The 17,510-nt window shown below is 35.8% G+C and overlaps 4 protein-coding genes and 1 long non-coding RNA gene across 11 annotated transcripts in view; 2 read left to right on the forward strand and 3 right to left on the reverse strand.

Moving 5' to 3' along the window:
• The window catches only part of LOC110439541 (NACHT, LRR and PYD domains-containing protein 3-like), a 601,035-nt gene that overhangs the window by 65,270 nt on the left and 518,255 nt on the right, over positions 1-17,510 (reverse strand). The gene's annotated exons all lie outside the window — the stretch shown is intronic.
• LOC137487265 (uncharacterized) overlaps positions 1-17,510 on the reverse strand; it is a 176,507-nt gene that overhangs the window by 14,853 nt on the left and 144,144 nt on the right. The gene's annotated exons all lie outside the window — the stretch shown is intronic.
• On the forward strand, positions 168-6,727 carry LOC137491155 (uncharacterized). 7 transcript variants are annotated; one of them, XR_015942938.1, is made up of 3 exons: positions 168-461; positions 792-942; positions 4,789-6,727. It is a non-coding gene; the product is annotated as an uncharacterized LOC137491155 (long non-coding RNA). The 7 variants fall into 7 exon arrangements; XR_015942936.1 differs by having other exon boundaries at positions 168-445; XR_015942937.1 differs by having other exon boundaries at positions 168-445; positions 795-942.
• On the forward strand, positions 9,123-11,699 carry LOC141381686 (uncharacterized). The gene is made up of 5 exons (XM_087247656.2): positions 9,123-10,348; positions 10,854-10,899; positions 11,031-11,122; positions 11,195-11,305; positions 11,594-11,699. The coding sequence occupies exons 1-5, from the start codon at positions 9,840-9,842 to the stop codon at positions 11,697-11,699; spliced, it is 864 nt and encodes a 287-aa protein (XP_087103782.2). The 5' UTR covers positions 9,123-9,839.
• Positions 11,027-17,394, reverse strand: LOC141381702 (uncharacterized). The gene is made up of 12 exons (XM_088649908.1): positions 17,377-17,394; positions 16,993-17,083; positions 16,818-16,920; positions 16,109-16,310; positions 15,296-15,371; positions 14,820-15,100; positions 13,620-13,693; positions 13,452-13,514; positions 13,133-13,338; positions 12,911-13,007; positions 12,667-12,829; positions 11,027-12,162 (listed from the first exon to the last, which is right to left on the reverse strand). The coding sequence occupies exons 1-12, from the start codon at positions 17,392-17,394 to the stop codon at positions 12,055-12,057; spliced, it is 1,482 nt and encodes a 493-aa protein (XP_088506034.1). The 3' UTR covers positions 11,027-12,054.

Here is a 17,510-nt window from a genome sequence, read left to right on the forward strand (position 1 = left end):
AAAGTTTTATTTATTTTAAACAGGACATTTTTATTGTTTTGTTAATTTTTAACAGGATAAAAAGTCAAAACGCAGAGAAAAACTATAAATATCAAGTCATGACTAAAAGTAACTTAAGTGCCAAAAAAAAAAAAAAGGTTAAAAAGGCTTTTATTTTGGCGTGGATTGTGACGTCATAAGCCTGCGCCGCTCCCGCGCTGCGATTCAACTGGAGAAATGTTTGTTTTAAAGCGTTTACACTTATATAAAGCGATTGATTAAAGTTAGTTTTTTTATTCAGTGCTAAATTATGTACCTGCTGTTGACAATATTATTTTAACCCTTTATACAACGTAGTACTATTTCACTCACAGTAATGAGGTCTATTGTTTGAATAAAGATAGGATAAACCTTTTGTCCCCGAGAGGAAATTTGTCTTGGGCAAAAAAAAATGCTACACGTTGCTGTAAGCAGACAATTAAGTAAATAAAACAAACAACAATTAAGAACATACTTAAATAAAGTTACAGAGATGTAACAGTGTGTAATAAGTGTTTTAATGAAGGTTTACTTTATTAAATAGTATAATGTCATTCCATTCTAAGTATACATCACTATAAGAAATGGAGTACTAGTTTTAATCAGGTTATTTGTGGCTTTTGTTTCTTGCTCTGACTTACCCGATTTCTTTTTGTTAATTTCTTTCATACAAAGAGACTGTTGAAGCAAGTGTTGAATAGAAGTTACTTTATTTCTGTTCATTGTTTTATTTATTTTAAACGGAACATTTTTATTGTTTTGTTCATTTTAAGCAGGATAAAGTGTCCTAACACAGAGAAAAATTCTGCTGAAGCGACTGATCTCCACACTGTTATAAAGATGGCGTTTATTAAAGAGGAGAGTGAAGATGTGAAGATTGAAGAAACATTCACAGTCAAACTGAAGATCTGCAGGAACAAACAGGTTGGTTTTCATTCTCAAAGCCTTACTCAGTCATTTAATCCTCATTCAGATATATTTTAATAATAAGAATACTAAATTAATCCATCTTGCAGTCCTGAGTGTGCTGCCTAGTTCTCCTAAATGCACATAAGCACTCATTGAAAGACAGGAATGAGTTTCATTTGTTACTTGTTCTCATTTATTTTGTCATTCTTTTATGAATTATTAGTCTCCCATTTTCATGATCGTGGGCCAAAAATATCGTTATCGTGATGATAATACGATTAATCTCGCAATCTATATACCCTTTCATTATGTTCTTGGCTGTTTTTGACCCATTGACTTCTATTATAACCACATTTAACCGTTGAGCCATGACACCAAATAATCATGCATTCTAGATTGTTGCTGTTTTCTCTGTTGGGAAGAGGTCAAATGTGTCATTTTTACTGTTGATCATCAGCTGGCAACATTAACCCTTTAGATGGGCCTGTTCAAATAAGTTTCTGTCTTTTATATGGAGTTCAGTGGAGTAAAACAGCAGATTATAGTGTGAGAGCATAAATACACTTTGTAGGGGGACCAACAGTTTTAACCCAAAAATGACCAGTCTATCAGATGAAGAAGAGCAGGATTCAGAGATTCAATTAAAAGAAATTTTACTGTAGATAGTTTGCTGTTTCTGCAGCAGAGGCCAGTTTCAACACTTAACAAGTTTGTAGAGCGCTCTACATACAATCTCAGAACAGCAACAATTAGATGTCTAGAATTCCCTCTGTTCTCTCTATGCAAACTGTTTTAAGAAATGCATCAGTAAAGTGCACTGAAACTTCACAAAAACAAAACACACAGGGAATATTTGAACCTATCAGTTTACAATGTACTGATGCCCTGTTCTTCTATGCTTTATTGGTGAAAATGGTCAGAAACGTTGGACCATTATTGCCTTTTTAGCATAAGCAGAGGAGTGAAACTAGCCATACAGTAATGTTTGAATTGTGGAGCGGGCTAAATCTTAAGGAACATGTATTTTTTAGTAAGTGTACTTTTTCTTTATTTGCTTTTATTCTTGCCATAATTAAAATATGTATTTGTAGGGCAGCCCATGTTCTGCTGTCATTAATATTTTAAGAAATTATAATGGCTAGAACTGTCCGAGATATGAACAAAAGCAAGTGATGCACCAAAGTTTGATTAAAAAAAATCTTGAATGGTCATAAAAATCCTTATATCATTAAAATAATTTATAAAAACAAAAAATCTATTTAGTTTAAAACATTGAACGATATTAATGAAATGACGTAGTTTCGGAAACTTTCTACTTCTCTGTTTATCCGTCTGACTTTACAGTGGGTTTCTTTTGACTGCCCCCTGTCATTTTAAAGAATATCACAATGGCGAACGTGGCAAGTAAAGCCTCGTCCATTTCGTGGGGAGGAGCGTGCAGTCAGCGGTGGTGCTTGATGCGGTGCCAGGCTAGAGTATTCACCTTATTCTTTGCCAACAAGCGAGCGCAGCCATTTGAATCTTTTTGGCACGAGACTTCCGGTCTTTCACTTACATTCATTTTTAGACATTAAAAACTGCTATTTTCGCTTTTTGATGTTGAAAACTGATATTTTCTTAATATATAATATTCTACTTGGGCTGTATAGTCATGCAAACATTTGCTTGTAGAGCAAGTAGTTTGACCATTTTCTGCCGTTTATTATTCCTAGTCATTTCTCCCATAGGCGACTGAATCGGAAGTTCTAAAACAATCGCGAAAACAGGCGCACTTCCGCATTTTAGAATAAGGTCAATAAATCCAGCTTCTCTCTCTTTCTCACACACACACACACACACACACACACACACACACACACACACACACACTATACTCCATATAAAAGGCAGAAACTTTTTTGCACTGAAACTGATAATCAATTTTAAAAATCACAAATCTCTTCCCAACAGGGAAATGTAATGGTGATGTGGGAATGGTGATTCCCCCCCAAAAATAAAATAAACAAATATTACAAAAATATGTTTGTCACTTGTTTTTAAGTAGTTAATCTTGGGCGCCAGACAGAATATCTGTCAAAATACATTTCAAACAAAATATACCACGCTAGCTCTCACCACCAGTTACAAATATAAAAAAATAAATAAAATAACAAACAATGAGAACCAGAAAAAACTCAGATAATTGCTGTAATTGTCTAAATAAAGTTTGTATTATTAAAAAATGATAATAAAAACACTTTGTACTTTTCATGCACAAACAGCAGTATCAACAACAAAACAAACAATATAACAATGAAACGCAGAACCCTCAGCACTTATAACTCAGTTGAAAGAAAAAAATGCAAATGATTTCAGGCTAGCAGATTTGTCAGATTTGAAAACCTGGAAAATAATGATAACAATAGTACAGGGAGAAAACAAAACAAGAGAAACAAAATGAGAATTTGGGCAAAGAAAACAAAAACTTTTGCTTCTTACCCACGGAGCGGAGGGGTCAAGGGACATGAGTGGGGAATGGCGAATGTGGATGTGAAGGTTGAGGGTGTTGGTGAACCCAGCCGGTGAGTTGGCAGCTGACTCCATGCCAGCGAGAAAGATAAATCGGTAAGTTGATTTTGTTCAGGACACACTGCACTGAAGTCTTTAATGATTTAGTCATTCACAGACATCACGAGCACTTCAGTAACAAGACAGCGGTCTTTGCTCTGTTGCTTCAATACATACTTCCGCTTTTTGTTTCTCACAGCCAGTCGATAAGTTTACACTGCTCATCTCGACTCGATTTCTCTACTCGTTTCCCCGCACTGCAACAATTCAGTCCACTTCTCTTTCTTCTACACACCACCACTGCCTTCTTTAACTCTCCTCCACCTCTTCCTTTATTCTCTCACCCATTTCCTTTTTGCCGTCTCATGAGTGGAGACCAATTAAACAATGTTGACTGTCGTCACAGAAAACACCAACAATCATAAATTCATGAATATGTGCTGTCATGGCTTTGCAATAAAAAAGAAAGTTCTTATAATAGAGGTCAATGGAGAAAAAACAGCCATGAATATAACGAAAAGGGAGTAAATTTGCCCAGAGTGTATTGAGTTTTTTAATTTTTTTAAGCATTTTCCCAGTGATGGGGAACTCATTGTGTCTTAATGAATTTATTACTCTCATTTATATGCTTATTTGAGTGATTTCCATGTTGTTGTTGTTATCTATTGTATTTTATTTGCACTCAAAAAAAATTATGATTAAGGCCAATGGAGCATTTTTCCAGAATGTCAAAATAAGATGTCCCCAAATATCAGACCATTTGCTGAAACACTGAGAACGTTTTGGCCAAATTAAGCCTCAAAATCACCCCAGAATGGATGAAAATGACCCAACAGCACACAAGGGAAAGGTGCACATTCCAGCCTTTATGCAGATGCTGTACAGGTATGTCTCATATCTGAGGCAAATATTCAGCTGTTACCACAGAACTTTTTTTCTGATACATTTACCAGTCAGGCATACAATGAACAAGTATTTCCTGTCTGCTTTACAAATCGTAGAAATCTGTGTTTTATCAATATGACCAAAAACTCTGAAAACTGGACTGACACTGTTTAAATTTACTATAACTTCTATGTTCAGTGGCTTTGACACAATTTACATTGTAAAAGCACTAGATAAATAAAGATGAATTGAATCTGCTTAAATGTGTACACGTTAATGGACCAAACAAAATATGATTTGATTTATTTTACATTTAATGTGCATCAAAATTACAGTGTGTGTAGCCAATGTTTCCAGTGTCTTTTCACTTTTCAGCTTTTGATGAGAGTTTTTAAGACTTAATGAAAACTAATGTTTTATTTATTTCAGACCTAATTGAAGAGAATGAGGAGAATAAAGAAGAGGAACATCATGTCAAAATTGAGGAAAAAACTCATTTACAGACTGATGGTGTTTTAAAAAGGAAAGACAAGAATCGATTCACCTGCACACAAGCAAAAGCAAACTTAAGATTCACATGATGATCCACACTGGAGAGAAACCATTCACATGCACTCAATGTGGGAAGAGTTTCAACATATCATCAAACCTTAATCACCACATGAGGATCCACACTGGAGAGAAACCATTCACATGCACTCAGTGTGCGAAGAGTTTCAACCAATCATCACACCTTAATCTACACATGAGGATCCACACTGGAGAGAAACCATTCACATGCGCTCAGTGTGGGAAGAGTTTTAACCAATCATCACACCTTAATCTACACATGATGATCCACACTGGAGAGAAACCATTCACATGCACTCATTGTGGGAAAAGTTTTAACTGCTCATCACACCTTATTCAACACATGAGGATCCACACTGGAGAGAAACCATATGCATGCACTCAGTGTGGGAAGAGTTTTAATTGCTCAACAAACCTTAATCAACACATGAGGATCCACACTGGAGAGAAACTATTCACATGCACCATTTGTGGGAAAAGTTTTAACTGCTCATCACACCGTAATCAACACATGAGGATCCACACTGGAGAGAAACCATACACATGCACTCAGTGTGGTGAGAGTTTCAGCAAATCATCATCCCTTAATAAACACGTTGAAGGAACTCATAGGCATATTGCAGTGGTCAACACGAGTTGAATCTGAAATCCTGGGCATCTGCAAATTGTCTCTGTCATTAAACTGGCTTAAGGGCTTAAACCATCACGATAACAAAGCACCAATACTTTGGCCGCAGATGTTCCAGGTACCCTTCAGCAAAATTAGTAAATGATTTAAACTAAACAAAGGGGCTTTACAGGATTTTCAGCAGGAACTGCCTCACGAGACTTTTAAATGACTCCTCTACATGGTCATGTGCTTTGGGCACATCCTGTCATATGTACAATTTCATAGAGACAAAGAGATCTCTAGAAACATTAATGCATACAAATGAAAGACAATCTCTTAAAATGTTAGAATGTTTTAACCCTTAAAGCAGATTACATTGATCTGCGTGTGTCTGAAATGTATGATATCTGGTCTTGAATGAAAGCTAGTGACATTTGCAATCTGTTGGTTTAAATGAAAAACTAGTAGTACAAACAGTATTCATCTTGTAACATTTGATGTAAGATAATTTTAATCTTGCAAGAGTTTTACCATGTAAAATTTACATGCAGTCTGTTAATGATTGACCCTTTCTACGTGGGCACGCAGTGTGGCCCCGCCCTTCATGGCAACTGCTCATTGGCAGGCAGTGCCATAGGGATGGATCAGACCAGGTCACTTAAAAACACCCTGCAACAAAGAAACTTTGCTTTGAAACCGCACGAACTTCCGCAAACCGACTTTCAGCAGTCCGTCACCTCAGTAACCCAGAACTACCCACCCACGAGCGAGGGAATTCCAAGGATGTCACAGAAGCCACCAGCCAATCAGGAGCACTGTGTTTACCCAAGGCCAACTGGTGAGGGAGATTCATCTTCAGCAAAGGTGCAAGTAACAAACAGACGTTGTCTCTTGCTGATCTGGAGCAGATTGATCGTAAGCAGTTAAAGATAAGCCATATCTCTGCTTTTGTGGTTTCTCAGGTGTGATTCTAAGATCTTGTTAGAAGTTTGTAACGAACAAACGTTACATGCTTTGTGTTACAAGGTGGTGTTACAAGTTTTAGAATGAATTTGGGATGGTTGTTAACTCTTTACATCCTCTGAACTGCCTCTGTGTGTGCGAGTTTGTTTGTTGTTTGCTTATTACGTAGTTAGTTTCATGTATCGTAGTGTAGCTCAATAAATCTTTGTTCTCATTTTGTAAGAATTGTGTTCTTGTTTATGTGCTTCTAAGTCATTGCCTCGAGCTGTAGATCTTGTTACCTTGCTAAAAGTTAACTCAGTACTGTGTTGTTATTACCGTTGGCCACGTAAATAATATTAACAAGATTGGTAAGATACAATGACTTCAATTTGCAAGACAAATGGTAGATAAAGTGTGAATCTTTTAATCTGATTCAGTCTGACTCAATTGAGTCAAATCAATGATACAAATCTTTAAGATCCGGTACATTGAAATGAGCTAATAAACCCTGGTCGATCCTAAAATGTAGGTTGATCCCCTACCACATGATGAACCGTACTGTAGAGAAACCATTCACTTGCACTTAAGCCACAGTCACACTAGACTTTTCCCCCCATAGATTTCCATTCATACGCACGCGAATGCGCCAGACCTGAAATGCAAGTTTGTGCATCAAGTTTTGCAGTTCACTGCATTGGAAAGTTCAAGCTTGGTGAACTCTGACCTGCGAAATCACATCACTTGACAGTGTGAGACCAATCGAATATCAAAACATGACTTCTCTGGACAGAAATGTAAAATATGGACCAACCGCTCTCCTTTTTAATGTCTAAAAATCTTATTTAATCCCGCCCCTTTTTGCAGTGCCGTACAACAGAATTTTTCATGCTCAATGCTCTAATGTGACCGCAGCTTCGGTGTGGAAAGTTTCAGCAACTCCTCAGACCTTAATAAATGTATGAAGACCCACACTGGAGAGAAACAATTGACATGCACTCAGTGTGGGAAGAGTTTCAACGAATCAGCAGAAGAGTTTCAACGAATCAGCAAAACTTAATGACCACATGAAGATCCACACTGGTGTGAAAGAGTATGTGTGCTTGAGTGTGTAAAGACTTTTATTACAGCTTCAAAATTTAAACTGCACCAGGCGATTCACACTGGAGAGACCGTATAAGTGTTCACAATGTGACAAGAGGTTTAATCACTTAACACATCTGAAAACACACACTGGAGAGAAACCGTACAGATCTGGGGCCTCATGTATCAACGCTGCGTACGCACAAAAACTTTGCGTACGCCAGGTTTCACGCTCAGAATCGCTCACGTTTGGATTCACTAACAATGAACTGAACGTGGGAATGTGCGCAGCTTCATGGCAGCTTTCTGGCAGGCGTACGCACATTTTTTGTGTGTGTCTGTTTTATTTCCATTGGCGACTCCTAGAGGCAGTTGTGTTAAATTCCATTCTACAAAGTGTCTGAGCCTTGCAATGGCAGCTGTATGAGACGGGTTCATCTAGTAGGTATGTAAGGTTTCCATACCATACATTTGACCAGCTAAACATTAAAGCACAATTTGCAGCAGTCGCCTGTTTTCCCAATGTAATCTGAGCTATCTACCGCACGAACATTGCTATAAAGACACTATTTGAAGATGAATTTGCATGCGTGAATCAGAAACATTTCCATTCAATAAATGTGCAAATAAAATATGATGCTTATTGATATGAACTTATTGATGATTCCTACTTGTCTTTCTCGTGATAAATAGTTGGCAAAATCTGATATGTAGCGGGGAAAAAACAAGAAAGAGTTCATCAGACACTGGATTCGAGCCGAGTTCATGCTCGAACGTATCAATTCATGATCACATGTATGGCGGCATATCAATGCCAATATTAATCGAGCGCAGAGGTGATGTTTGCGCGCGAGGAGAAGTGAACCGTGAGCAGATTACAGGTTTACACGCGAGAAAACAACAGCTCGCGAGCGCACAGGGGATCTTCACGTGCGCGCTCAACTGATCCAGCGCGAGAAAACAAGTCCCGCGCGCGCACATCATCATCTGTGCGCACGATATACGCTCTCGCGAGCGAGGTCATGCATACAGAGCGCGCGCGATCAGTTCTCTCCGCTCGCTCGCTGGTTCTTCTCTCTGCTCGCGCGAAACAGTTAGATTTTTGTCAGTCCTGGGGCGGGACTTGGTTCACTTGTTATCTCTAGCGCTATTGGCTACTCTACCTTTTCGGAAGTTAGCCGGGATTGGACGCCGATTAAACGACGAACCATAATTCACGTGATCTTATCACCACGTAAGTTATCATTTTTATAAGTTAGTAGCACGTAAGTTATCATTTCATTTATTATGAAAATTATTGCCTTTGTTAGAAAAGGTAGTTATTAGAAACTTTATTAACAGGCGCCCTGTTTACTGACATATTGTCTTGTTAAATCGACTAATCTACTTAATCTTTAATTTATATTTAATTTACACAAAGCAAATTAAAATTTTTATTATGCTTACTTTGTAGTCAAAGTATCAATACTTCATCAGTATATGCAATTGCACCATTGAAGGTAATAAAACTACATTATTCACAAACTAGTGTATACTTTATATTTGGTATTCTGTTCAAATAAAGTATATAGCATTGCACACTGTATTTTTTCTTTCACATTTAAGTTTTCATTATATAAATTTTGTTTAGAGGGTGCACCGCAAAAAATGCTTTTCTTGTTTGGATTTTGTCTTGTTTCTAGTATAAATATCTAAAATCTCTCATATCAAGAAGAATTTTCTTGACGAGCAAAACATATTGTCTTGTTTTGAGAAATAATATGCCAATGTGAGTTTTTCCTTTAAACAAGCAAAATAATCTGCCAATGGGGTAAGCAAATTAATCTTGTTTTTTCTTTTGACGTAAGATTATTTTGCTTACCCCATTGGCAAAAACTCAATTAATATTAACATATTATTTCTCAAAACAAGACAATATGTTGTGCTTGTGTAGAAAATTCTTCTTGATTTAGGAATTTTTAGATATTTGGAATAGAAACAAGACAAAAAATCTAAGTAAGAAGAGCATTTTTGCAGTGAGTATACTTACAGCATTATTTATTATGATTTTGATAGTTTACAAAGAGTAATTTCTGTTTCTGATGGATTACATCTTTTGCTAATCTGTATTTTGCAGCAGATTCTAAAAAAGCATCTTTTGGAAGACATTCTTTCCAAGTTTGAGAGAACACTTTTGAGATCTCCACTTGATGTGGATTACCTGACGTTTGTGTGTCGCCAGCAACTGTATCTCCTGCAAGCACTTTCAAGGCATGTGGAAATTTCCCAGGAAATAATGCAGGCTTTGCAGCAAGTGTTTGAATTGGCACAACAACCATCAAACTTCATGGTTTCCCGAGCAGTGATGGAATTAACTGGCCTGAGAGGTCGTCCAAAGTTTGCTATTGGGAGAAAAGAATTGGAGGAGTTGCTGCAGACAAACCTTCCTGTGCCCTGCATTGCAAAAATAATAGGCATTTCTACTAGAACGGTCTTCAGAAGGATGAGTGAGTTTGGCCTTTCCGTCTCAGGGCTGTACAGCAGCATTACTGATGAGGAGTTGGATAATACTGTAAAAGCCATTAAAGATGACATGCCTGCTGCTGGCTACAGAATGGTCAGAGGCAGGCTGTTGTCTTTAGGCATGTGTGTGCAGTGGCAGAGGATAGCAGCCTCTATGCACAGAGTTGATTCAGTGGGAATCCTGTCTAGAATGGCTAGATTGGGATGTGTTGTGCGAAGAACATACTCTGTTCCAGGGCCCCTGTCTCTTGTGCATGTAGACACCAATCACAAATTGATACGGTAAGTTTTTAAGTTTAAATTTATTTATTTTGAATTGCATATGTTTTTCTAACAATAGAAAAGTATTTAAAAGCCTTGGATTATAAAGTTAGCCAAACAAAATTACAATAACAGCGCTCTTGCCTCACAGCAAAAAGGTCGCTGGTTTGAGCCTCAGCTGGGTCAGTTGGCGTTTCTGTGTGTAGTTTGCATGTGTTACGTAGGTTTCCTCTGGGTGCTCCGGTTTCCCCCACAAGTCCAAAGAAATGTGGTACTGGTGAATTGGGTAGGCTAAATTGTCCATAGTGAATGAGTGTGTATGAGTGTTTCCCAGTGATGGGTTGCAGCTGGAATGTCATCCGCTGCATAAAAACATATGCTGAATAAGTTGGTGGTTCATTCCACTGTGGCGACCCCAGATTAATAAAGGGACTACGATGAAAAGAAAATAAATGATTGAAAATGACGACAACTTTTTAAAAATTCAAAACGTTTGTATTGCTATTTTTTTCTATCTTGGAAATAGATACAACATTGTGATATTTTATGGTCTGGATGGTTATTCCAGGAAGGTATGTTTTCATTTATTTTTTTTAATGATGTCACCTGATATTAGACCTATTTCCATTACAAATTCACTACGAAAAAATTTTTTATGTATTTCTACAAATGTGTACTTATTGTTTTTATTTTTTATTTGCAGATTATGTACTTGAATGCTGCAAACAACAACCTGGCATCAACAGTATTTCACTTCTTCACAGAAGCAGTTCAAAAATTTGGCTTACCGTCAAGGTGTGCGTAGTTGTATAAATACAAACAAAAAAACCTTTTTTTTAAAAATGTTTAATATTCTTCTCACATAAGGGTAAAGGGAGACCATGGAGTGGAAAACGTGAATATAGCCAGGTTCATGTTTTCTTCAAGGGGCACTGACCGTGGAAGTTTCATAGCTGGTAAAAGTGTCCATAATCAAAGGTAAAGTACAATTGTCTAAATTTTATAAAATGTTTTCATTTTTTTATTTTATAAAATGTAATCGCTTCATAAATATTATTTTAGTAAACTTACTTATACTTTGACCAAAATGTTTTTAGTATGTTATTAACTTTATACAACATGACATTGCATGTAGTTTTATTTTTTGAATTAGTACATCAGTCGGTATAGCAGCTTGTTATTAAAAACTATTTTAATATATTAGTATTTTGATCATTTTAGATGTCTTCTCTTTGTTGCTTTTTTATCTCATTGTGTTTCTAATAGGATTGAACGCCTTTGGCGTGATGTCAGAGTTGTTGTGATAAACAAGTACTTGGCCATGCTACACTCCCTGGAAGCTGAAGGATTGCTGGATATGATTTTCCCATAATCAAGCAGCCCTATAATTTAGTATGGCCCCTAAACAATGTTACAAAAATGTAAATGGCCCTTGATAGAAAAAAGGTTCCCCACCCCTGGATTATGTGACTCTGAAGACTGGAGTAATGAAGCTGAAAATTCATCTTTAAAATCACTAAAATAAATCATTAAATTTGGTTAGAAACTACTTTTGAACAGTTATTTTATAGTGCAATAACATTTTACAATTTTACCATTTGTTCTGTATTTTTGATTAAATAAATGCAGACTTGGTGAGCAGGAGAAGCTTATTTTAAAACATTTAAAAATCCTACTGACCCCAAACGTTTGAAAAAAAAAACGTGAAAAACATTGTAGAATCATATTTACCTTAGAATGTCCTCCTTTCTTTCACATGTTAGAGGTCCAGTGTACCCACATCCGAGGATTCTTTCTAAAAGGTCAAGAAGAGCTGTAGCGTCCGCTGTCTCAATCTGAAATAATGAAATCAGTGCTTGTTCTTATCTGTAGTTTTGGCTAAAACTTAAATATACATAAGATGTACAGTGTAAGTACTGCTGAACATATTGAACATTATTTTTTAAAATTTTTAGTGAACAGGAACACAAATGAAATATAAAATTAACATTTCAAAACGTAATTTATTTGTATTATTCAAAGCAGAATTTAACCATCATGTCACCTTTCACATGATTAATCAGATTTATTACCAAAACAAGTGTATTTAAAGACCAATTTGATGGAACGCAAACATTCTAAAAGTATATGGTTAATGTATCATTATAAAAGACTGATTTTTCTACATTGATAATCATAAAGGTATTATGAACTAAATGCATTTCTTTTGACAAAATAAAATTAAGCTGTGCAATATTATTTGAGCACACAAACGCAGCCTTGTTGGTGAGAAAACGTAAACAAATTTAGTATGTTTACAAACATTTGACAAGTACTGTGGATAGTATTTATATTAAAACCTTTTCGATGAGGTCTAGCAGATCTGCATCTGTAACTGTAGCCTTTGACAACTGATCTTTATCAATGTCCCCAGAAGAGATGAAATTGTAGATCCACTCCTGAAAAAAGTTAGGGGGAGGGCCATCTTGTGTAATGCTTACAGCCATGATTTCACCAATTGTCCTAAAATAAAAAAGGGCAGTTGATGAATTGGCAAAGAATACATTTAAAACAAAATCTAGTATATGATGCTATTAAATATACCTATAATTGTCGTTCTGAAAATCTGTGGTAGAATACTTCAGATTTTTCCCAGAATTGCCTCCCTCAAAGAATTTTGCCTCAATCCCAGCCATCATTTCTGCACAAAAAAGTTATTACTAAAAAATGAATACTAATACTAATAAACAAAGCCTTGGAAAAATAAAATGCTGACTACATTTTATAAAACACAAATAAATTCATATGATGAAAACTAAAACATACCTGTCAAGAATTCTTTCATAAGGGCACCACTGTCTATCCCAGGCTCTCCAATGAATGTTACTCTGAGGGGATTCTTTGGAGAAGACTTCTTCTGACGTTTCCATTGCATCAAGCCTCGATTAAACATGTCCTCCCTTGTGACGCAGACACTGAAAATAGTTGTAGGATCTATTGCTTCTTTGAGTTTGTGGATTGCTTCTGTAATGCTAAAAAAATTAAGTTAAATAGATGCATTATTTAGTTTATTTTGTCCAAGGCAAGTAAACAAACAAACAAACAAACAAACATATAAGTAAAAGATTAGCAAACTTGACAGCACCTGCTTTGCTTGTCTGGCTTTTGCACAGTAATGTCCAAATCCATGTTTGGTCTATTTTCACATCTAGAGATATTATATAAAATTAAATAAAAATATATCACTACATTGCACAAACCAAAACTCAATTAAAGCCGCAAAGGATAAAAAAAAAAAAGCAATATTTATAACCTTTCCCCACAGGTGCTCGCATGTACTTCAATGTAGTCTTGTGAATACATTCCAGAACACACTGGACAAGATACCTAACAGAAAAAAACAATGCAGAAAACAAATGGTAACAATTTTCTAATAAGGTTGTATGAACAAACAATGAACACTACATTTATTACAGTATTGATTCATATATGTTAACATTGATGAAAGTAAAGCTGTTCATTGTTAGTTCATGTCAACTGAGTGCGTTAGCTAACGTTAGCCAGCATGAATTTGAATGTTGATAATGCATTAGTTAATGCTGAACTATGATTAATATGTTTTGTACAAGTATCGTTCATTATTAGTACATGTTAGTAAATACAAGAACATGAACTAATGACAGCATATATCAATACAAATATAAATGCATTTCTTACAATAATAAGTCATATGCAAAAAGCTGAAAATGAAATGTACAAATTTTTCAAATTAAAAGAGGTCACCAAACTTGTTACTCAAGGGCTGGTATCCTGCAGAGTTTAGCTCCATCCCTATTAAATCACACCTGAACATGTCTGCAGGACACCGGTCCTCCATAACTGAGCTTGGTGACCTCTGATTTAAACATTTAAGCACTGCAATCATCAACATTACCATTGGATCCATCACTGACACAAATTAATTCACAGTATCCAATTCATCCTCGAACTGTGGATATAAACATATATAAATGATATAAGATTTAATTTTGAGAGAAAAAAAAATGGAACAAACATGTAATGCAACATTAAATTACTACTTACATTGCCACTAAATGTATCCAATTAGTGGATGTTGATGGAACTTCGTGTCAGGGTCTTTGGTGTCCTTATATGTAGATTTAAAAAAAGACATTGATTATGCTTATTTTAAAAAGTAATCCAAAATAATTGTATGGTACAAACTAACAAATAAACAATTAGCTTGTTCCTGATGTGTTTATCATATAAAAAGGTATTAATAAAAGAGTTTTGCAGTTTTAGTATCTTAATCTGGAATGATGGTACTGAACAACCTACATTGACACTGGATTGATTCACTTTTGTAGAAATGGGTGGCATTTCAGAGTCCTGAGACAAATTAAACAGTAACTGTGTATTAAAAATAATTGACCAATATTTCATGAAATATGACTAATTTTATGTGTTAAAATAAATAAAACAATTAAAATTTTAAAAAGATTATGAAGTTTACCGATTCACAATCACTGCTATCAATGCATATCCCTGTCTCACACTCCTGAACATGCATAGCCAGCAGTTGAATTGGCATGTCGGTAAAGCATGTAGCACATCGTGCTTTTGGCAGTTTTTCAAATTCTTTTGATGAATAGGGTAAAGGGGAGATATCTAGACTGTTCTGTAATGGCAGGATATACAGACAGCCCTTTCCTCCTGCCGTTTTAATGATGTAGGATCCTGTATATCCTTCAGCTTCTGGTGGGACAACATTCAACTTCCGCTGACCTGACCCACCTGAGTAAAAATAATTAGAAACCTCATCAGATTTTAAAAAAAAAAATTCACTCAGGAACTGAATAGTTAATGTTAACATGAAAGTACTAAAGCATAAATAACACTCAAAGTATCAATTCAGTGAAAAAAACATCTGCATTTTTTTATATCAAGTCATAGTTACACTTTATTTTTAAATCAACCTAGCAACCTTACCAACAGCTTTATAGAGCATCCAGGCTCCTTCCAAAGATGCCATTTTTGTATAAGTCTCTGTAAGTAGTTTGGATATCTGGTGGGTAAACATGCAAAAACATTAAGCTTTAAAACAAATCGTATATATAGTAATAAAATATTGTGTAGTGATAATCAATTTTCTTTAAAAATTACATACTACTTGGAGATAGTTATGTACTTCCAAACCTGCAAGATCTCCAAAATCAAGAGATCTCTGACCCTCCCATAGAGAGCAAAGGTACAAATTTGGTGAAGCTCCAGAAACATTGTACAGATTGTTAAAATAGTCTATAAGATGTCAGTGTTTCAAACAGGGCTCTTACAGGTTTGGAATAACAAGTGAGTAATTGTGGAGTGTGAGTAATTAATGAAATAATTTTTCATGTTTGGGTGAAATATCCCTTTAAATACAACTATACCAGCTTTTAGATAAATTAATTGTAACTTTAAAAAGGGCCCCCTCAGTGTTCTCTTACAGGAGGAACACCTAACACTCCACACTTTGCAGATAACTACTACTACAGAAGCTGAGCACTGATGCAGAGGGAGTGGATCAAATAAATAAATTAGCTTGTCCGTAAATGACAGGGTATGCATAAGCTGTCGCAATGACTTATTTCAATATATGATTTTCTTCTTTATTTGTGGTGCGAGCAGTTACATGTTATAGCAAACCAGTGTATATATGAAAGGTCAATGAGATCCAGACTAATATGTTCAAAATTCTTTAAATTCGTTGCTCTGCAATATTCCCATTCTCTGTACAGTATGTAAAAACTTGAAATGTCTAACCTCTGAGTGATTTGCATCTTCTGGGATGGCAACAGTCCTCCGTCCTAAACCAGCCTGTAAAAGAGTTGACTCATCGAAGGCCTTTGGGGTTCTATCAGTGCTCTTGTTTATCAAAAAAAACTGCACTGGTGTTGACCTGCTGGGTCTTTTTTTGGAATTTGCTGTAGGGGTTTTTAGACTCTTAAACAAACCAGGAAATGCTCTGAAAGAAATAGCATAATAATATGTCAGCCATATATTTAATAAGTTTTAAAGAAAAATCCAGGTGGGCTCTGCTCATCTAAAGTGACATTCTCTGGACAATTGCAACATCTGAGTTATCCTACTGTGCTGCTTTTGTTTTCCAGTATTAAAGTGGAAGTTCACCCAAAACTAAAAAAAGGTGTCATCATTTAATTACACTTGTTTAAAACCTGTTTGAATTTCTTTCATCTGTTGAAGACATGCTATTTTGAAATATGTTGTAAACCTGTAACCATTTACATTTATAGTATTTGTTTTTCATACTATAGACAAAAATGGTTACAAGTTTCTAACATTTTTCAAAATATCTTGAGTATTTTGAGTTCAACAGAAGAAACTCAAAGGTATGGAATCACTTAAAAGAGTGTATAAATGTTTATTTTAGGTAACCTATCTCTTTAAGATGATTCACTTAAAATGACAGAAGAAATTACATATAATGCTGGCTGCTTTAAGAGATGCAAACCTTGCCATACTGTGGTCCACTGTCCCTGGTGCAGATAAACTTTGCTGCGCTCTAACTGCAGACTGGACCCTGCTGCCCTGCTCTCTCTGAACCTGACCTTCGTCTGCAGAAATAAATAGAAATAGTCTATATTGTCTCAATTTAAAACTAAATGAGCACAACACAATTAAATTACTCATCCCCGGTGAGGAACAGCTTGATTCGGTTGCAGCGAGGGCATTACGCAAAAGATTAACGACATGCCTGGCCACATTCTGCAACTCTGCCTGTGTTCAATAGAAAAAACAATAATAAATCTAAGGTCTAAAATAGCACGTGTATATACTGCATGTACAGTATATGGCATAAAATCAGTATATGTAAGGTAAGGGAACTGAACTAACAGTTATAAGAAATAAATAGTGCCATATATTAATGTTTTACATCTAAAAACGAGTCAATGTTAACTGGGTTCGTGAAGCAAACAGAAATCTGATTAAGGTCAGCTAATTTGAACACTTTCAGTATCCAAACACGTAAGCAAAGTAAACATTACATGGTAATAATCACCACCACATACCTCTTTTTGATTTTCCATCTTCTAACGTTAATTCAACGCCACGGTGACCCGACGTTACGGATTTTCCCGCCTTAGGTCTTAATTGATCATCAAAGCGTCCGATCCCGACTAACTTCCGGAAAAGGGAAGGTAGC

This window comes from Danio rerio, chromosome 4, assembly GCF_052040795.2.
Source record: "Danio rerio strain M-AB ecotype USA chromosome 4, GRCz13ab, whole genome shotgun sequence".
In the NCBI taxonomy this organism is placed as follows: domain Eukaryota; kingdom Metazoa; phylum Chordata; class Actinopteri; order Cypriniformes; family Danionidae; genus Danio; species Danio rerio.